At 33.4% G+C, this 22,660-nt stretch overlaps 1 protein-coding gene across 3 annotated transcripts in view; it reads right to left on the bottom strand.

Annotated features, from left to right (window-relative positions):
- The window catches only part of cdh8 (cadherin 8), a 409,796-nt gene that overhangs the window by 78,013 nt on the left and 309,123 nt on the right, over positions 1-22,660 (bottom strand). For all 3 annotated transcript variants that reach the window (XM_061963666.2, XM_072913334.1, XM_072913333.1), the window contains exon 6: positions 20,817-21,004. In XM_061963666.2, the coding sequence (XP_061819650.2) occupies positions 20,817-21,004 (188 nt within the window). The remainder of the gene's footprint in view (positions 1-20,816; positions 21,005-22,660) is intronic.

The following is a 22,660-nucleotide window of genomic DNA, read 5'->3' on the forward strand; positions in this document are numbered from 1 at the left end:
GCACTGACATTCCTGCGCAGGCCTGAGGGCTGGCTGATAAAAAGCTTAAAAAGCACACAAATATCCTCCACCGCTCGCCGTCCTCTCCCCGCCACAAGTTTGATCAATAAGTGTTGCCTCTTTAACGACTGGAGCGACAAGGCGGCCGCAAAAAGTCAACTAACAGTTTTTTATCTTGTTAAAGTTGGAACATCTGAACTGCAAAATGGAGCAAGAAGTTCAGGAGATAACCTTCAACAAATTATGAGGGTGGTAAGGGACTGGAGTCCTTAACGATACCAAGTCAGCCACAGCTGATACCGATGAGTAGGATGTAAAACAGATATATGTATCGATTTGCAGAATAGTAACGATTCCTATTTGTAACATTTCTTAATCCATTAAAACAAATCTAAATTGTATTATGTTTTTTTTTTTTTTTTTCAAATTAATCAAATAACACCAAATCGGATTTTTTGCCCTCAAGTGACACAGATAGGATTTTTTTTATCAGCCTAAACCCGTGGTCCACAAACTACGGCACGCGTGCCAGACGCAGCCCGCCAGCGTCCAAAATCCGGCCAGTGAGAAGTCCCGAGTAAATAATAAAAAATAAAAAAATTACATTTGTTTTTTTTTTAAATTAAAAATAATATTATAATAATACATTTGACAAATAATAGGACAAAAGTTAAATTTTTACATGAGAAAAGTCAAACTGCACAATATTTTTTTTACATTTTTAGGAAAACATTAAATACATTTTTTAAAACAAATTCATAATTATTTTTTTTAAGTCAGAAAATAACAAAAAAAAAATGTCTTAATTTACAAAAAAATATATTTTTATTTTAGTCTTTTAAAAGCCAAATATTATAAGAGTACATTTGTCAAATAATGTGGACAAAAGTTGTCATTTTTATTTGGTAAAAAAAAGTCTACATTTTTACAATATTATTTTGTATTTATAGGAATAACAAAATAGAACTAACTTTTTGAAGTATGTCCGACAATTTTATCGGAAAAAAGTCAGAAATACATTTTAAAAAGTCTGAATTTTACAAAAAAATAAATAATTTTACAATATAAGAATTAATTTGAAAAACAATGGGGACATTTTTTATTTTATTTTTTTTACATGAGAAAGAAGTCAAAACTGCACTGTAACCCATCATTTTGCTTTGTGAAAGAATACCAAAACCAAAAAAAAACAAACCCAAAAAACAGGCGCTGTGAAAAAAAAAAAGTCAGAAATAAACAAAAAACAAATTCTTAATTTGCAAACAAAAAAAATATATATTTTAGTCTTTGAAAAGCCAAATATTATAAAAATAAATTTGTCAAATAATGTGGAAAAAAGTTGTCATTTTTATTTGGTAAAAAAAGTCAACATTTTTACAATGTTATTTTGTATTTATAGGAATAACAAAATAGAACTAACTTTTTTGAGGACATCCTACAATTTTATCGGTAAAAAGTCTGAATTTTACACACACAAAAAAATCACTTTACAACATGAAAGTCACAAAATAAGAATTAATTTTAAAAATAATGGGGACATATTTTTTTATTTTCTTAAATGAGAAAGAAGTCAAAATGCACAATAACCCATCATTTTGCTTTGTGAAAGAATACCAAAACCAAAAAAAAAAAAAAACAGGCCTGTGAAAGAAAAAAAAAAAGTCAGAAATTAACAAAAAAAAAATCTTAATTTACAAAAAAGTACATTTTTATTTTAGTCTTTTAAAAGCCAAATATTATAAGAGTACATTGGTCAAATAATGTGGAAAAAAGTTTTCATTTGTATTTGGTTAAAAGTCTACATTTTTACAATGTTATTTTGTATTTATAGGAATAACAAAATAGAACTAACTTTTTAGAGGACATCCTACAATTTTATCGGAAACAAGTCAGAAATACATTTTAAAAAGTCAGAATTTTACCAAAAAAAAATTAAAATAATTTTACAATATCCATCCATCCATCAATTTTCTACTGCTATCTCAGCTGCATTCGGGTGGAAGGCGGCGTACATCCTGGACGAGTCGCCAACTCATCGCTTTACATTTTTAGGAAAAAATATAATACCTTTTTTGAAACAAATTCATTCATTTATTCTATTTTTTTTTTAAGTCAGAAATTAACAAAAAAAATGTCTTAATTTACAAAAAAAAATATTTTAATTTTAGTCTTGAAAAGCCAAATATTATAAGAGTACATTTGTCAAATAATGTGGAAAAAAGTTTTCTTTTTTTTTTGGTAAGAAAAAGTCTACATTTTTACAATGTTATTTTGTATTTATAGGAATAACAGAACTGAACTAACTTTTTTGAGGACGTCCTACAATTTTATCGGAAAAAAGTTCAGAAATAAATTTTAAAAAGTCTGAATTTTACATAAAAAATAAATTTTCAATATGAAAGTCACAATATAAGAATTCATTAGAAAAAAATTGGGACATTTTTTTTTTTTTTACATGAGAAAGAAGTCAAAACTGCACAATAAACTATAATTTTGCTTTGTGAAAGAATACCAAAACCAAATAAAAAACAGGCGCTGTAAAAAAAAAAAAAAAATGTCAGAAATTAACAAAAAAAAAAGTCTTCATTTACAAAAAAATATATTTTTATTTTAGTCTTTGAAAAGCCAAATATTATAAGAGTACATTGGTCAAATAATGTGGAAAAAAGTTGTAATTTGTATTTGGTAAAACAAGTCAACATTTTTACAATGTTATTTTGTATTTATCGGAAAAACAAAACAGAACTAACATCCTACAATGTTATCGGAAATACATTTTAAAAAGTCTGAATATTCCAAACAAAAAAAAATCATTTTACAACATGAAAGTCACAATACAACAATTCATTTGAAAAAATAATGGGGACATATTTTTTTTTTTTTTTTACATGAGAAAGAAGTCAAATCTGCACAATAACCCATCATTTGGCTTTGTGAAAGTATACCAAAACCAAAAAAAAAGTCAGAAATTAACAAAAAAATGATCTTAATTTACAAAAAAGCACATTTTTATTTTAGTCTTTTAAAAGCCAAATATTATAAGAATACATTGGTCAAATAATGTGAAAAAAAAGTTGTCCTTTTTATATCGTAAAAAAAAGTCTAAATTTTTACAATACTATTTTGTAATTATATGAATAACAAAATAGAACTAACTTTGTTGAGGACATCCTACAATTTTATCGGTAAAAAGTCGGAATTTTACAACAAAAAAATAATAATTTTACAACATGAAAGTCACAATATAAGAATTCATTTGAAAAATAATGGGGACATTTTTTTTTTTTTTACATGAGAAAGAAGTTAAAACTGCACAATAAACTATCATTTTGCTTTGTGAAAGAATACCAAAACCAAATAAAAAACAGGCGCTGTAAAAAAAAAAAAAAAAAAAAGTCAGAAATTAACAAAAAAAAAAGTCTTAATTTACAAAAAAATATATTAAAATATAAGAATTCATTTGAAAAATAATGGGAACATTTTTTTTTTTAATTTTTACATGAGAAAAAAGTCAAAACTGCACAATAACCCATCATTTTGCTTTGTGAAAGAAAACCAAAAACAAAAAAACAAAAACAAACAGGCCCTGTGGAAAAAAAAAAAAAAAAGTCAGAAATTAACAAAAAAAAGATTTTAATTTACAAAAAAGCACATTTTTATTTTAGTCTTTTAAAAGCCAAATATTTTAAGAGTACATTGGTCAAATAATGTGGAAAACAATTTTTATATCGTAAAAAAAGTCTACATTTTTACAATATTATTTTGTATTTATAGGAATAACAAAATAGAACTAACTTTTTTGAGGACATCCTACAATTTTATCGGTAAAAAGTCTGAATTTTACAACAAAAAAATAATAATTTTACAACATGAAAGTCACAATATAAGAATTAATTTGAAAAATAATGGGAGAATTTTTTTTTTTTTTTTTTACATGAGAAAGAAGTCAAAACTGCACAATAAACCATCATTTTGCTTTGTGAAAGAATACCGAAACCAAAAAAAAAAAAAAACAGGCCCCGTGAAAAAACAAAAAAGTCAGAAATTAATAAAAAAAATATCTTATTTTACAAAAAAGCACATTTTTATTTTAGTCTTTTAAAAGCCAAATATTATAAGAGTAAATTGGTCAAATAATGTGGAAAACAATTTTTATATCGTAAAAAAAAGTCTACATTTTTACAATATTATTTTGTATTTATAGGAATAACAAAATAGAACTAACTTTTTTGAGGACATCCTACAATTTTATCGGTAAAAAGTCTGAATTTTACAACAAAAAAATAATAATTTTACAACATGAAAGTCCCAATATAAGAATTAATTTGAAAAATAATGGGAACATTTTTTTTTTAATTTTTACATGAGAAAGAAGTCAAAACTGCACAATAAACCATCATTTTGCTTTGTGAAAGAATACCAAAACCAAAAAAAAAAACGAAAAAAAAAGTCAGAAATTAACAAAAAAATTATCTTAATTTACAAAAAAAGCACTTTTTTTTTTTTAGTCTTTCAAAAGCCAAATATTATAAGAGTACATTGGTCAAATAATGTGGAAAAAAAGTTGTCATTTTTATATCGTAAAAAAAAAGTCTACATTTTTACAATATTATTTTGTATTTATAGGAATAACAAAATAGAACTAACTTTTTTGAGGACATCCTACAATTTTATCGGTAAAACGTCTGAATTTTACAACAAAAAAATAATAATTTTACAACATGAAAGTCCCAATATAAGAATTCATTTGAAAAATAATGGGAACATTTTTTTCTTTTAATTTTTACTTGAGAAAGAAGTCAAAACTGCACAATAAACCATCATTTTGCTTTGTGAAAGAATACCAAAAACAAAACAAAAAAAAAACAGGCCCTGTGAAAAAAAAAAAAAAAGTCAGAAATTAAGAAAAAAAAGATCTTAATTCACAAAAAATCACATTTTCATTTAAGTCTTTTACAAGCCAAATATTATAAGAGTACATTGGTCAAATAATGTGGAAAACAATTTTTATATCGTAAAAAAAAGTCTACATTTTTACAATATTATTTTGTATTTATAGGAATAACAAAATAGAACTAACTTTTTTGAGGACATCCTACAATTTTATCGGTAAAAAGTCGGAATTTTACAACAAAAAAAGAATAATTTTACAACATGAAAGTCACAATATAAGAATTCATTTGAAAAATAATGGGGACATTTTTTTTATTTTTACATGAGAAAGAAGTCAAAACTGCACAATAAACCATCATGTTGCTTTGTGAAAGAATACCGAAACCAAAAAAAAAAAAAAAAACAGGCCCCGTGAAAAAAAAAAAAAGTCAGAAATTAATTAAAAAAAAATCTTATTTTGCAAAAAAGCACATTTTTATTTTAGTCTTTTAAAAGCCAAATATTATAAGAGTAAATTGGTCAAATAATGTGGAAAACAATTTTTATATCGTAAAAAAAAGTCAACATTTTTACAATATTATTTTGTATTTATAGGAATAACAAAATAGAACTAACTTTTTTGAGGACATCCTACAATTTTATCGGTAAAAAGTCTGAATTTTACAACAAAAAAATAATAATTTTACAACATGAAAGTCACAATATAAGAATTCATTTGAAAAATAATGGGAACATTTTTTTTTTTAATTTTTACATCAGAAATAAGTCAAAACTGCACAATAAACCATCATTTTGCTTTGTGAAAGAATACCAAAAAAAAAAAACCCCAAAAAAAACAGGCCCTGTGAAAAAAAAGAAAAAAGTCAGAAATTAACAAAAAAAATATTTTAATTTACAAAAAAGCACATTTTTATTTAAGTCTTTTAAAAGCCAAATATTATAAGAGTACATTGGTCAAATAATGTGGAAAAAAAGTTGTCATTTTTATATCGTAAAAAAAAGTCTAAATTTTTACAATATTATTTTGTATTTATAGAAATAACAAAATAGAACTAACTTTTTTGAGGACATCTTACAATTTTATCGGTAAAAAGTCTGAATTTTACAACAAAAAAATAATAATTTTACAACATGAAAGTCACAATATAAGAATTCATTTGAAAAATAATGGGAACATTTTTTTTAATTTTTTTTTACATGAGAAAGAAGTCAAAACTGCACAATAAACCATCATTTTGCTTTGTGAAAGAATACCAAAAACAAAAAAAAACAAAAAAAAACAGGCCCTGTGAAAAAAAAAAAAAAGTCAGAAATTAACAAAAAAAAGATCTTAATTAAAAAAAAAAGCACATTTTTATTTTAGTCTTTTAAAAGCCAAATATTATAAGAATACTTTGGTCAAATAATGTGGAAAAAAAGTTGTCATTTTTATATCGTAAAAAGAAGTCTACATTTTTACAATATTGTTTTGTATTTATAGGAATAACAAAATAGAACTAACTTTTTTAAAGGACATCCTACAATTTTATCTGTAAAAAGTCTGAATTTTACAACAAAAAAATAATAATTTTACAACATGAAAGTCACAATATAAGAATTCATTTGAAAAATAATGGAATTTTTTTTTTTTTTTTTTTTTTTTTTTTTTACATGAGAAAGAAGTCAAAACTGCACAATAAACCATCATTTTGCTTTGTGAAAGAATACCAAAACCAGAACCAAAAAAAAAACAGGCCCTGTGAAAAAAAAAAAAAAGTCAGAAATTAACAAAAAAAAGATTTTAATTTACAAAAAAGCACATTTTTATTTAAGTATTTTAAAAGCCAAATATTATAAGAGTACATTGGTCAAATAATCTGGAAAACAATTTTTATATCGTAAAAAAAGTCTACATTTTTACAATATTATTTTGTCTTTATAGGAATAACAAAATAGAAGTAACTTTTTTGAGGTCATCCTACAATTTTATCGGTAAAAAGTCTGAAATTTACAACAAAAAAATAATAATTTTACAACATGAAAGTCACAATATAAGAATTAATTCATAAAATTATGGGAACATTTTTTTGTTTTAATTTTTACATGAGAAAGAAGTCAAAACTGCACAATAAACCATCATTTTGCTTAGTGAAAGAATACCAAAAAAAAAAAAAAAAAAAAAAAAAAAAACAGGCCCTGTGGAAAAAAAAAAAAAAGTCAGAAATTAAGAAAAAAAAGATCTTAATTTACAAAAAAGCACATTTTTATTTTAGTCTTTTACAAGCCAAATATTATAAGGGTAAATTGGTCAAATAATGTGGAAAACAATTTTTATATCGTAAAAAAAAGTCTACATTTTTACAATATTATTTTGTATTTATAGGAATAACAAAATAGAACTAACTTTTTTGAGGACATCCTACAATTTTATCGGTAAAAAGTCTGAATTTTACAACAAAAAAATAATAATTTTACAACATGAAAGTCCCAATATAAGAATTAATTTGAAAAATAATGGGAACATTTTATTTTTTATTTTTACATGAGAAAGAAGTCAAAACTGCACAATAAACCATCATTTTGCTTTGTGAAAGAATACCAAAACCAAAAAAAAAAACGAAAAAAAAAGTCAGAAATTAACAAAAAAATGATCTTAATTTACAAAAAAAGCACTTTTTTTTTTTAGTCTTTTAAAAGCCAAATATTATAAGAGTACATTGGTCAAATAATGTGGAAAAAAAGTTGTCATTTTTATATCGTAAAAAAAAGTCTACGTTTTTACAACATTATTTTGTAATTATATGAATAACAAAATAGAACTAACTTTTTTGAGGACATCCTACAATTTTATCGGTAAAAAGTCTGAATTTTACAACAAAAAGATAATAATTTTACATGAAAGTCACAATATAAGAATTCATTTGAAAAATAATGGGGACATTTTTTTTATTTTTACATGAGAAAGAAAGTCAAAACTGCACAATAACCCATCATTTTTCTTTGTGAAAGAATACCAAAACCAAAAAAAACAAAAAAAAAGTCAGAAATTAACAAAAAAAATGATCTTAATTTACAAAAAAAGCACATTTTTATTTTAGTCTTTTACAAGCCAAATATTATAAGAGTACATTGGTCAAATAATGTGGAAAAAAAGTTGTCATTTTTATATCGAGAAAAAAAAATAGTCTACATTTATACAATATTATTTTGTATTTATAGGAATAACAAAATAGAACTAACTTTTTTGAGGACATCCTACAATTTTATCGGTAAAAAGTCGGAATTTTACAACAAAAAAATAATGATTTTACAACATGAAAGTCACAATATAAGAATTCATTTGAAAAATAATGGAAACATTTTTTTTTTACATGAGAAAGAAGTCAAAACTGCACAATAAACCATCATTTTGCTTTGGGAAAGAATACCAAGACCAAAAAAAAATAAAAAATAAAAAGCAGGCGCTGTTAAACGCCCCCTCAGACATGAGACATGGCGAGTACGTTGCCTACGAGCTAAACACATCTGACATTTGCTTTGTCAACAGCCGGCGCTTTTATGACTTTGTCTCCGCTTTTCTCGCTGCAACTGATGGATTTTTTATTTTTTTTTTTCCTTCTCTTTCCCTCGTCCCGCGCGGATCGCCCGAGTTTTTGTGCACGGAGCGCCTCCCACGCTCGCCTCATCGTTCCCACTTTAACTAAGTCACACCGCCTGCCCTTGGGATAATGGCGAATTACGTCACGACCTAACCAAAAAAAAAATCCTTCCGACCCTTAGAGATGCTCCTCGGCAGACAGATTTAAGAGCCTGAATCGATACGTTTAATCTCCTGGCGCCTATAGACCGAATATGGAATACATACATTTATAAATAGGCTTGGAATATGTCTTCTTTGTTTACGGGTGTTGTTAGAATACGTGGAAGCTCGCACATGCAAATTCCGCACACTGCGGCATGGCCAAGATATGCAACTGGGTGCTCTAATTATTTAAAGGCACGCCGCTTCTATCCGGGCCGGGGTCGCTGCAAGACTTTGTATCTGGCAGGAAATAATCAGAGGCCGCGTTGCATCGACTGAACGCGTACGAGAGTCAATGTCGCGCTTTCGAAATGATCTCATGAATAGGACAAGATTTTAATGAACAGGCTGACGCTCCCAGAGGGAAGGAGTCGGTAAGTTCTATGGAAAAAAGCACTTTTTCAATAAGAGGTGGAACAAAACAACAATTGAAGTACAACATCATGAAGAGGGTAAGGAAAATTTAATATCAATTAACCGAAATCTTTTCGGAAAAATCGAAGTCTTCAAAAGGGACTGGTCAATGCCAGGTCTCCCCCGGGTTTTAGAAGGAGTTTTTAGGAGACCCTGGCCTGAAGACCGAAAGTTGCGCCCTGTGTCACGGAAAGTCCCGGGCAAAAATCTTAAACTCTGGGCGGTTTAGCCTCAATGCTAACTAGGGAAACTACACTTCTACCATTGTCGCTGGCATTGACACGAGGGTTGTCTCGTTTGCATCTCAACAGTTGTTTTCCTCACTATAATAGGGAGAGACCATCCTTGCCCAGGCACACCCTCCTGGTATTGGATTATAAATATTTGGGGTTTTGGCACCAGCCTGACCAATCTGACCAATCTAAGCCTAAAACTAGATCTGACCAATCCAAGTCTAAGACTGGATCTGACCAATCTAAGTCTAAGACTGGATCTGACCAATCTAAGTCTAAGACTGGATCTGACCAATCTACGTCTAAGACTAGATCTGACCATTCTATGTCTAAGACGAGATATGACCAATATAAGTGTAAGACTAGAGCTGACTAATCTAAGTCCAAGACTAGATCTGACCGATCTAAATCTAAGAATACATCTGACCAATCTAAGTCTAAGACTGGATCTGACCATTTTAAGTATAAGACTAGATACAACCCATCTAAGTCTAAGACTAGATCTGAACAGTCTAAGTCTAAGACTAGATATAACCAATCTACTTCTAAGACTAGATCCGACCAGTCTAAGTCTAAGACTAGATCTGACCAGTCTAAGTCTAAGACTAGACGTGACCAATCTAAGTCTAAGACGAGATCTGACCAATCTATGTCTAAGACAAGATTGAGGCCATGTTGCATCGACTGAACGCGTACGAGAGTCAATGTCGCGCTTTCGAAATGATCTCATGAATAGGACAAGTTTTTAATGAACAGGCTTGACGCTCCCAGAGGGAAGGAAGTCTGTAAGTTCCTTTGGAAAAAGCACTTTTTCAATAAGAGGTGGAACAAAACAACAATTGAAGTACAACATCATAAAGAGGGTAAGGAAAATTCAATATCCATAAACCGAAATCTTTTCGGAAAAATCGAAGTCTTCAAAAGGGACTGGTCAATGCCAGGTCGCCCCCGGTTTTAGAAGGAGTTTTTAGGAGACCATGGCCTGAAGACCAAAAGTTGCGCCCTATGTCACGGAAAGTCCCGGGCTAAAATCTTTAACTTTGGGCGGTTTAGCCTCAATGCTAACTAGGGAAACTACACTTCCACCATTGTCGCTGGCATTGACACGAGGGGTGTCTCGTTTGCATCTCAACAGTTGTTTTCCTCACTATAATAGGGTCGAGACCATCCTTGTCCAGGCACACCCTCCTGGTATTGGATTATAAATATTTGGGGTTTTGGCACCAGCCTGACCAATCTGACCAATCTAAGCCTAAGACTAGATCTGACCAATCTAAGTCTAAAACTGGATCTGACCAATCTAAGTCTAAGACTGGATCTGACCAATCTAAGTCTAAGACGAGATATGACCAATATAAGTCTAAGACTAGAGCTGACTGATCTAAGTCTAAGACTAGATCTGACCGATCTAAATCTAAGAATAGATCTGACCAATCTAAGTCTAAGACTGGATCTGACCAATCTAAGTCCAAGACTGGATCTGACTATTTTAAGTATAAGACTAGATATAACCCATCTAAGTCTAAGACTAGATCTGACCAGTCTAAGATTAGATATAACCAATCTAATTCTAAGACTAGATCTGACCAGTCGAAGTATAATACTAGATCCGACCAATCTAAGTCTAAGACGAGATCTGACCAATCTAAGTCTAAGACAAGATTGAGGCCGTGTTGCATCGACTGAACGCGTACGAGAGTCAATGTCGCGCTTTCGAAATGATCTCATGAATAGGACAAGTTTTTAATGAACAGGCTGACGCTCCCAGAGGGAAGGAAGTCGGTAAGTTCTATGGAAAAAGCACTTTTTCAATAAGAGGTGGAACAAAACAACAATTGAAGTGCAACATCATAAAGAGGGTAAGGAAAATTCAATATCCATTAATCGAAATCTTTTCGGAAAAATCGAAGTCTTCAAAAGGGACTGGTCAATGCCAGGTCTCCCCCAGGTTTTAGAAGGAGTTTTTAGGAGACCCTGGCCTGAAGACCGAAAGTTGCGCCCTATGTCACGGAAAGTCCCGGGCTAAAATCTTAAACTTTGGGCGGTTTAGCCTCAATGCTAACTAGGGAAACTACACTTCCACCATTGTCGCTGGCATTGACACAAGGGTTGTCTCGTTTGCATCTCAACAGTTGTTTTCCTCACTATAATAGGGCGAGGCCATCCTTGCCCAGGCACACCCTCCTGGTATTGGATTATACATATTTGGGGTTTTGGCACCAGCTTGACCAATCTGACCAATCTAAGCCTAAAACTAGATCTGACCAATCTAAGTCTAAGACTGGATCTGACCAATCTAAGTCTAAAACTGGATCTGACCAATCTAAGTCTAAGACTAGATCTGACCATTCTATGTCTAAGACAAGATATGACCAATATAAGTCTAAGACTAGAGCTGACTGATCTAAGTCTAAGACTAGATCTGACCGATCTAAATCTAAGAATAGATCGGACCAGTCTAAGTCTAAGACTGGATCTGACCAATCTAAGTCTAAGACTGGATCTGACCATTTTAAGTGTAAGACTAGATATAACCCATCTAAGTCTAAGACTAGATCTGACCAGTCTAAGATTAGATATAACCAATCTAATTCTAAGACTAGATCTGACCAGTCGAAGTATAATACTAGATCTGACCGATCTAAGTCTAAGACGAGATCTGACCAATCTAAGTCTAAGACAAGATTGAGGCCGTGTTGCATCGACTGAACGCGTACGAGAGTCAATGTCGCGCTTTCGAAATGATCTCATGAATAGGACAAGTTTTTAATGAACAGGCTGACGCTCCCAGAGGGAAGGAGTCGGTAAGTTCTATGGAAAAAGCACTTTTTCAATAAGAGGTGGAACAAAACAACAATTGAAGTACAACATCATAAAGAGGGTAAAGAAAATTCAATATCCATTAACCGAAGTCTTCAAAAGGGACTGGTCAATGCCAGGTCTCCCCCGGTTTTAGAAGGAGTTTTTAGGAGACCCTGGTCTGAAGACCGAAAGTTGCGCCCTATGTCACGGAAAGTCCCGGGCTAAAATCTTAAACTTTGGGCGGTTAAGCCTCAATGCTAACTAGGGAAACTACACTTCCACCATTGTCGCTGGCATTGACACGAGGGTTGTCTCGTTTGCATCTCAACAGTTGTTTTCCTCACTATAATAGGGCCAGACCATCCTTGCCCAGGCACACCCTCCTGGTATTGGATTATATATATATTTGGGGTTTTGGCACCAGCCTGACCAATCTGACCAATCTAAGCCCATGACTAGATCTGACCAATCTAAGTCTAAGAGTGGATCTGACCAATCTAAATCTAAGACTAGATCTGACCAATCTAAGTCTAAGACTGGATCTGACCAATCTAAGTCTAAGACTGGATCTGACCAATCTAAGTCTAAGACGAGATATGACCAATATAAGTCTAAGACTAGAGCTGACTGATCTAAGTCAAAGACTAGATCTGACCGATCTAAATCTAAGAATAGATCTGACCAATCTAAGTCTAAGACTGGATCTGATCAATCTAAGTCCAAGACTGGATCTGACCATTTTAAGTATAAGACTAGATATAACCCATCTAAATCAAATCAAATCAACTTTATTTATAAAGCACATTTAAAATTTACCACAGGGGTAGCCAAGACTAAGTCTAAGACTAGATCTGACCAGTCTAAGATTAGATATAACCAATCTAATTCTAAGACTAGATCTGACCAGTCAAAGTATAATACTAGATCTGACCAATCTAAGTCTAAGGCGAGATCTGACCAATCTAAGTCTAAGACAAGATTGAGGCCGTGTTGCATCGACTGAACGTGTACGAGAGTCAATGTCGCGCTTTCAAAATGATCTCATGAATACGACAAGTTTTTAATGAACAGGCTGACGCTCCCAGAGGGAAGGAGTCGGTAAGTTCTATGGAAAAAGCACTTTTTCAATAAGAGGTGGAACAAAACAACAATTCAAGTACAACATCATAAAGAGGGTAAGGAAAATTCAATATCCATTAACCGAATTCTTTTCGGAAAAATCGAAGTCTTCAAAAGGGACTGGTCAATGCCAGGTCTCCCCCGGGTTTTAGAAGGAGTTTTTAGGAGACCCTGGCCTGAAGACCGAAAGTTGCGCCCTGTGTCACGGAAAGTCCCGGGCTAAAATCTTAAACTTTGGGCGGTTTAGCCTCAATGCTAACTAGGGAAACTACACTTCCACCATTGTCGCTGGCATTGACACGAGGGTTGTCTCGTTTGCATCTCAACAGTTGTTTTCCTCACTATAATAGGGCGAGACCATCCTTGCCCAGGCACACCCTCCTGGTATTGGATTATAACTATTTGGGGTTTTGGCACCAGCCTGACCAATCTGACCAATCTAAGCCTAAGACTAGATCTGACCAATCTAAGTCTAAGAGTGGATCTGACCAATCTAAGTCTAAAACTGGTTCTGACCAATCTAAGTCTAAGACTAGATCTGACCATTCTATGTCTAAGACGAGATATGACCAATATAAGTCTAAGACTAGAGCTGACTGATCTAAGTCTAAGACTTGATCTGACCGATCTCAATCTAAGAATAGATCTGACCAATCTAAGTCTAAGACTGGATCTGACCAATCTAAGTCCAAGACTGGATCTGACCATTTTAAGACTAAGACTAAATATAACACATCTAAGTCTAAGACTAGATCTGACCAGTCTAAGATTAGATAAAACCAATCTAATTCTAAGACTAGATCTGACCAGTCGAAGTATAATACTAGATCTGACCAATCTAAGTCTAAGACGAGATCTGACCAATCTAAGTCTAAGACAAGATTGAGGCCGTGTTGCATCGACTGAACGCGTACGAGAGTCAATGTCGCGCTTTCGAAATGATCTCATGAATAGGACAAGTTTTTAATGAACAGGCTGACGCTCCCAGAGGGAAGGAGTCGGTAAGTTCTATGGAAAAAGCACTTTTTCAATAAGAGGTGGAACAAAACAACAATTGAAGTACAACATCATAAAGAGGGTAAGGAAAATTCAATATCCATTAAGCGGAATATTTTCGGAAAAATCGAAGTCTTCAAAAGGGACTGGTCAATGCCAGGTCGCCCCCGGGTTTTAGAAGGGGTTTTTAGGAGACCCTGGCCTGAAGACCGAAAGTTGCGCCCTGTGTCACGGAAAATCCCGGGCTAAAATCTTCAACTTTGGGCGGTTTAGCCTCAATGCTAACTAGGGAAACTACACTTCCACCATTGTCGCTGGCATTGACACGAGGGTTGTCTCGTTTGCATCTCAACAGTTGTTTTCCTCACTATAATAGGGCGAGACCATCCTTGCCCAGGCACACCCTCCTGGTATTGGATTATATATATTTGGGGTTTTGGCACCAGCTTGACCAATCTGACCAATCTAAGCCTAAGACTAGATCTGACCAATCTAAGTCTAAGACTGGATCTGACCAATCTAAATCTAAGACTAGATCTGACCAATCTAAGTCTAAGACTGGATCTGACCAATCTAAGTCTGAGACTGGATCTGACCAATCTAAGTCTAAGACGAGATATGACCAATATAAGTCTAAGACTAGAGCTGACTGATCTTAGTCTAAGACTAGATCTGACCGATCTAAATCTAAGAATAGATCTGACCAATCTAAGTCTAAGACTGGATCTGACCAATCTAAGTCTAAGACTGGATCTGACCATTTTAAGTATAAGACTAGTTATAACCCATCTAAGTCTAAGACTAGATCTGACCAGTCTAAGATTAGATATAACCAATCTAATTCTAAGACTAGATCTGACCAGTCGAAGTATAATACTAGATCTGACCAATCTAAGTCTAAGACGAGATCTGACCAATCTAAGTCTAAGACAAGATTGAGGCCGTGTTGCATCGACTGAACGCGTACGAGAGTCAATGTCGCGCTTTCGAAATGATCTCATGAATAGGACAAGTTTTTAATGAACAGGCTGACGCTCCCAGAGGGAAGGAAGTCGGTAAGTTCTATCGAAAAAAGCAGTTTTTCAATAAAAGTACAAAATCTAGATGGATCAAAACAACAATTGAAGAGCAACATCATAAAAAGGGTAAGGAAAATTCAATATCCATTGACCGAAATCTTTTCGGAAAATCTAAGTCTTCAAAGGGGACTGGTGCAAGTCATTCCAGAGTCTGGCGGCTACAGCCTGGAACGCCAGGTCTCCCCGGGTTTTAGAAGAAGTTTTTAGGAGACCCTGGCCTGAAGACCGAAGGCTGTGCACAACAAATCAGCGATATACTAAGGGGCCTTACCTTGCAATGCACGGAAAGTCCGGGCAAAATTCTAAACTTTGGGCGGTTAACCGTCGATCCATAGTGATTATTCTGCCAAACAGTACCTCAATCTGGATAATACAATACAATACCTATATCTAAGTCGAAGTCAAGATCTGATCAATCTGAGTCTAAGACCAAATCTTACCAATCTAAATCTAAGACTAGATCTGACCAATCTAAGACTGGATCTGATCAATCTAAGTCTAAGACTATATGTGACAAATTTAAGTCTAAAACTACATCTGACCAATCTAAGTTTAAGACGTGATCTGACCAATCTAAGTCTGAGACTGGATCTGACCATTCTAAATCTAAGACTAAATCTGACCAATCTAAGATGAGATCTGACCAATCTAAGTTTAAGACAAGATCTGACCAATCTAAGTCTAAGACAAGATCTGACCAATCTAAGTCTGAGACAATATCTGACCAATCTAAGTCTAAGACGAGATCTGACCAATTTAAGTCTAAGACTAGATCTGACCAATCTAAGTCTAAGACTAGATCTGAGCGATCTAAGTCGAAGACAAGATTGAGGTTGTGTTGCATCGACTGAACGCCTACGAGAGGCAATGTCGCGCTTTCAAAATGATCAAAACAAGAGGAAAGAAGTCGGTAAGTTCTATGGAAAAAGCACTTTTTCAATAAAAGTACAAAACGTAGGTGGAACAAAACAACAATTGAAGTGTAACATCATAAAAAGGGTAAGGAAAATTCAATATCCATTAACCGAAATCTTTTCGGAAAATCGAAGTCTCCCCCGGGTTTTAGAAGGAGTTTTTAGGAGACCCTGGCCTGAAGACCGAAAGTTGCGCCCTATGTCACGGAAAAGTCCCGGGCTTTAGTGGTGGATCCACAGTGATCCGATACCTCGATGCTAAGTAGGGAAACTACACTTGCATCTCAACAGTTGTTTTTCTCACTATAATAGGGTCGAGACCATCCTTGCCCAGGCACACCCTCCTGTTATTGGAGTATAAATATTTACGGTTTTGGCACCAGCCTGACTAATCTGACCAAGATCTGATCTGACCAATCTAAGTCTAAGACTGGATCTGACCATTCTATGTCTAAGACGAGATATGACCAATCTAAGTCTAAGACTCGAGCTGACTGATCTAAGTCTAAGACTGGATCTGACCGATCTAAATCTAAGAATAGATCTGACCAATCTAAGTCTAAGACTAGATCTGACCAATCTAAGTGTAAGACTAGATCTGACCAATCTCAGTCCAAGACTGGATCTGACCAATTTAAGTCTACGACTAGATGGGACCAATCTAAGTCTAAGACTGGTTGGGACCAATCTAAGTCTAAGACGAGATTTGACCAATCAAAGCCAATGACTAGAGCAGACTGATCTATGTCCAAGACTAAATCTGACCCATCTAAATCTAAGAATAGATCTGACCAATCTAAGTCTAAGACTGGATCTGACCAATCTAAGTCTAAGACTGGATCTGACCATTCTATGTCTAAGACGAGATATGACCAATATAAGTCTAAGACTCGAGCTGACTGATCAAAGTCTAAGACTGGATCTGACCGATCTAAATCTAAGAATAGATCTGACCAATCTAAGTCTAAGACTAGATGGGACCAATCTAAGTCTATGACTGGATGGGACCAATCTAAGTCTAAGACGAGATTTGACCAATCTAAGTCTAAGACTAGAGCAGACTGATCTAAGTCCAAGACTAAATCTGACCCATCTAAATCTAAGAATAGATCTGACCAATCTAAGTCTAAGACTGGATCTGACCAATCTAAGTCTAAGACTGGATGTGACCATTCTATGTCTAAGACGAGATATGACCAATCTAAGTCTAAGACTCGAGCTGACTGATCGAAGTCTAAGACTGGATCTGACCGATCTAAATCTAAGAATAGATCTGACCAATCTAAGTCTAAGACTAGATGGGACCAATCTAAGTCTATGACTGGATGGGACCAATCCAAGTCTAAGACGAGATTTGACCAATCTAAGTCTAAGACTAGAGCAGACTGATCTCAGTCCAAGACTAAATCTAACCCATCTAAATCTAAGAATAGATCTGACCAATCTAAGTCTAAGACTGGATCTGACCATTTTAAATCTACGAGAACATCTAACCAATCTAAGTCTAAGACTAGAGCTGACCAGTCTAAGACTAGATGCGACCAATCTAAGTCTAAGACTAGATGTGACCAATTTATGTCTAAGACTAGATTTGACCAAGGCGAGATCTGACCAATCTAAGTCTAAGACGAGATCTGACCAATCTACGTCTAAGACAAGATCTGACCAATCCAAGTCTAAGACTGGATCTTACCAATCTAAGAATGGATTTGACCAATCTAAGTCCAAGACTAGATCTGACCGATCTCAGTCCAAGACTGGATCTGACCAATCAGTCTAAGACTGGATCCGACCATTTTAAATCTAAGAGTAGATCTAACCAATCTAAGTCTAAGACTAGAGCTGACCAGTCTAAGACTAGATGTGACCAGTCTAAGACTAGATGTGACCAATTCAAGTCTAAGACAAGATCTGACCAATCTAAGTCTAAGACTGGATGGGATCAATCTAAGTCTAAGACTAGAGCAGACTGATCTAAGTCCAAGACTAGATCTGACCAATCTCAGTCCAAGACTGGATCTGACCAATCAAAGTCTAAGACTGGATCTGACCATTTTAAATCTAAGAGTAGATCTAACCAATCTAAGTCTAAGACTAGAGCTGACCAGTCTAAGACTAGATGTGACCAATCTAAGTCTAAGACTAGATGTGACCAATTTAAGTCTAAGACTAGATGTGACCAATTTAAGTCTAAGACTAGATCTGACCAATCTAAGTCTAAGACTAGATCTGACCAATCTAAGTCTAAGATGAGATCTGACCAATCTAAGTCTAAGACAAGATCTGACCAATCTAAGTCTAAGACTGGATCTGACCAATCTAAGAATGCATTTGACCAATCTAAGTCCAAGACTAGATCTGACCGATCTCAGTCCAAGACTGGATCTGACCAATCTAAATCTAAGACTGGATGGGACCAATCTAAGTCTAAGACTAGAGCAGACTGATCTAAGTCCAAGACTAGATCTGACCAATCTCAGTCCAAGACTGGATCTGACCAATCAAAGTCTAAGACTGGATCTGACCATTTTAAATCCCAGAGTAGATCTAACCAATCTAAGTCTAAGACTAGAGCTGACCAGTCTAAGACTAGATGCGACCAATCTAAGTCGAAGACTAGATGTGACCAATTTATGTCTAAGACTAGATCTGACCAATCTAAGTCTAAGACTAGATCTGACCAATCTAAGTCTAAGACGAGATCTGACCAATCTACGTCTAAGACAAGATCTGACCAATCCAAGTCTAAGACTGGATCTGACCAATCTAAGAATGGATTTGACCAATCTAAGTCCAACACTAGATCTGATCGATCTCAGTCCAAGACTAGATCTGACCAATCTAAGTCTAAGACTAGATCTGACCAATCTCAGTCCAAGATTGGATCTGACCAATCTAAGTCTAAGACTAGATGGGACCAATCTAAGTCTATGACTGGATGGGACCAATCTAAGTCTAAGACTAGAGCAGACTGATCTAAGTCCAAGACTAAATCTAACCCATCTAAATCTAAGAATAGATCTGACCAATCTAAGTCTAAGACTGGATCTGACCAATCTAAGTCTAAGACTGGATCTGACCATTCTATGTCTAAGACGAGATATGACCAATCTAAGTCTAAGACTCGAGCTGACTGATCTAAGTCTAAGACTGGATCTGACCAATCTAAATCTAAGAATAGATCTGACCAATCTAAGTCTAAGACTAGATCTGACCAATCTAAGTCTAAGACTAGATCTGACCAATCTCAGTCCAAGACTGGATCTGACCAATCCAAGTCTACGACTGGATGGGACCAATCTAAGTCTAAGACTAGAGCAGACTGATCTAAGTCCAAGACTAGATCTGACCAATCTCAGTCCAAGACTGGATCTGACCAATCTAAGTCTAAGACTGGATCTGACCATTTTAAATCTAAGAGTAGATCTAACCAATCTAAGTCTAAGACTAGAGCTGACCAGTCTAAGACTAGATCTGACCAATCTAAGTCTAAGACTAGATGTGACCAATTTAAGTCTAAGACTAGATGTGACCAATTTAAGTCTAAGACTAGATCTGACCAATCTAAGTCTAAGACTAGATATGACCAATCTAAGTCTAAGATGAGATCTGACCAATCTAAGTCTAAGACAAGATCTGACCAATCTAAGTCTAAGACTGGATCTGACCAATCTAAGAATGCATTTGACCAATCTAAGTCCAAGACTAGATCTGACCGATCTCAGTCCAAGACTGGATCTGACCAATCTAAATCTAAGACTGGATGGGACCAATCTAAGTCTAAGACTAGAGCAGACTGATCTAAGTCCAAGACTAGATCTGACCAATCTCAGTCCAAGACTGGATCTGACCAATCAAAGTCTAAGACTGGATCTGACCATTTTAAATCTAAGAGTAGATCTAACCAATCTAAGTCTAAGACTGGAGCTGACCAGTCTAAGACTAGATGTGACCAATCTAAGTCTAAGACTAGATGTGACCAATTTAAGTCTAAGACTAGATCTGACCAATCTAAGTCTAAGACTATGTCTGACCAATCTAAGTCTAAGACGAGATCTGACCAATATATGTCTAAAACAAGATCTGACCAATCAAAGTCTAAGACTGGATTTTACCAATCTAAGAATGGATTTGACCAATCTAAGTCCAAGACTAGATCTGACCGATCTCAGTCCAAGACTGGATCTGACCAATCTAAATCTAAATCAAAGACTAGATCTGACTAATCTAAGTCTAAGACAATATCTGACCAATCTAAAATTAAGACTGCATCTCACCAATCTAAGTCTAAGACTGGATCTCACCAATCTAAGTCTAAGACTGGATCTGACCATTCCAAGACTGGATCTGACCTATCTAAGTTTAAGATTAGATCTGACCGATCTAAGTCCAAGACGAGATCTGACCAATCTAAGTCCATGAGTAGTAGTGATATTGAACAAGTAATATACAGTAAGTAATGTAGTAGTAGTGATATTGTACAAGGAGACAAGGTAACAAGGAGACAAGGTAACGAGGTAACAAGGAGAGAAGGAGACAAGGTAACAAGGAGAGAAGGAGACAGTGTGGATGGTCAGTGTCTGACCTTTCTGAGTCGCAGGATTCCCTCCTGAGTGAGGTCGTCAGTGATGATGTCAAACACTCCCTGGTCGTCTCCTTCCAGGATCTTGTAGTGTGACTTGCTGTTGTCTCCCACGTCTCTGTCGTTGGCCTTCACTCTGCCTCCGGTCTGGCCCACTCCCACGTCCTCTGACACCACAAACTCATACACACCTGCCAGGGACACACACACACGTCCTAGTACTTGCACTACTTATACACATTTAGTAATACTTGTACTACTTCTACACACGTCATAGTACCTGTACTACTTTTACACATTTAGTAGTACGTGTACTTTTACACTTTTAGTAGTACTTGTACTTTTACACATTTAGTAGTAGTTGTAGTAATTTTACACTTTTAGTAGTAGTTGTACTTTTGCACATTTAGTAGTAATTGTACTACTTTTTTAGAAGTTGTAGTACTTTTACACATTTAGTAGGTGTAGTACTTCTACACATTTAGTAGTAGTTGTACTTTTAAACATTTAGTAGTAGTTGTACTTTTACACATTTAGTAGTTGTAGTACTTTTGAACATTTAGTAGTTGTAGTCCTACACATTTTTATTTTATACTTTTTCAAAAAAGTTATAGTTTTTTGAGTGACTAATTTATTAATTTTATTTTTTTTAAAGTCAGAAATTGACAAACAAATGTTTGAATTAAAAAATATATGTATTTTACTTTTTAAAAGGCCAAATATTATACAAATAAATTTGTCAAATGTAAAACAAGGTCAACATTTTACATTGTTGTATTTCAATGAATATAAAATAACTTTTATAAGGAAATCATACAATTTTATAGGAACAAAGTCAGAAATTAATTAAAAAAGTCAGAATTTTACAAAAATATGAAAGTCACAATATAAGAATACATTTGAAAAAAAAAATGGGGAAAAAAGTTTTAATTTTACATCAGAAATAAAGTCAAAATTGAACCAATTTAAAAAAATAATAAATTCACAAAGAAAACCCTCTGAATTTATGAAAAAAAGGCCAAACATTGTGAAAATAATTTTATTAAATAATGTGGAAAAAAAGTTGTATTTTTTAAATGGTAAAAAGTCAACCTTTTACAAATGTTTTTGTATTTAGAGGGATTAAAAAAAAAAAACCTTTATTAGGAAATCCTACAATGTTATTGGAACAACGTTGGAATTTAATTTCAAAAAGTCTGAACTTTACCAAAAACAAAAACATTTTGCAAAATGAAAGTCACAATATTAAGAGAAAACCTTTGACAAATAATGGAAACAAAGGTTTATTTTTACATGAGAAACTAGTCAAAATTGCAAAAAATGTTATACTATAAGAAATTAACAACAAAAAAAAAAAAGTCTGAATTTACAAAAAAAAAAAGGCCAAACATTGTAAGATTACATTTGTCAAATAATGTGAAAAAAGTTGTAATTTTATGTGGTATAAAAGTCAACATTTTAAATATTTAAAGGGATTAAAAAAAACTAAACAAAGACTTTTTATTAGGAAATCCTACAATTTTATCGGAACAAAGTCAGAAATTAATTTTAAAAAGTCAGAATTTTATAAAAAAAACAAAAAAAAAAAAACATTTTACAATATGAAAGTTACAATATTATGAGAATACATTTGAGACATAATGGAAAAAAAGTTGTATTTTTACATGAGAAAAAAATATAAATTGCAAAATTTGTTGTACTTTACAAAAAAGTTATGCTTTTTTTGAGTAATTCATAATTTATTTATTTTTTAAATACATTATTTAAAAAAATGGCTGAATTTACGAAAAAATACACATTTTTGTAAGATTACATTTGTTAAATAATGTGAAAACATTTTGTAATTT

The sequence above is a fragment of the Nerophis lumbriciformis genome, linkage group LG06 (assembly GCF_033978685.3).
Source record: "Nerophis lumbriciformis linkage group LG06, RoL_Nlum_v2.1, whole genome shotgun sequence".
Lineage (NCBI taxonomy): Eukaryota > Metazoa > Chordata > Actinopteri > Syngnathiformes > Syngnathidae > Nerophis > Nerophis lumbriciformis.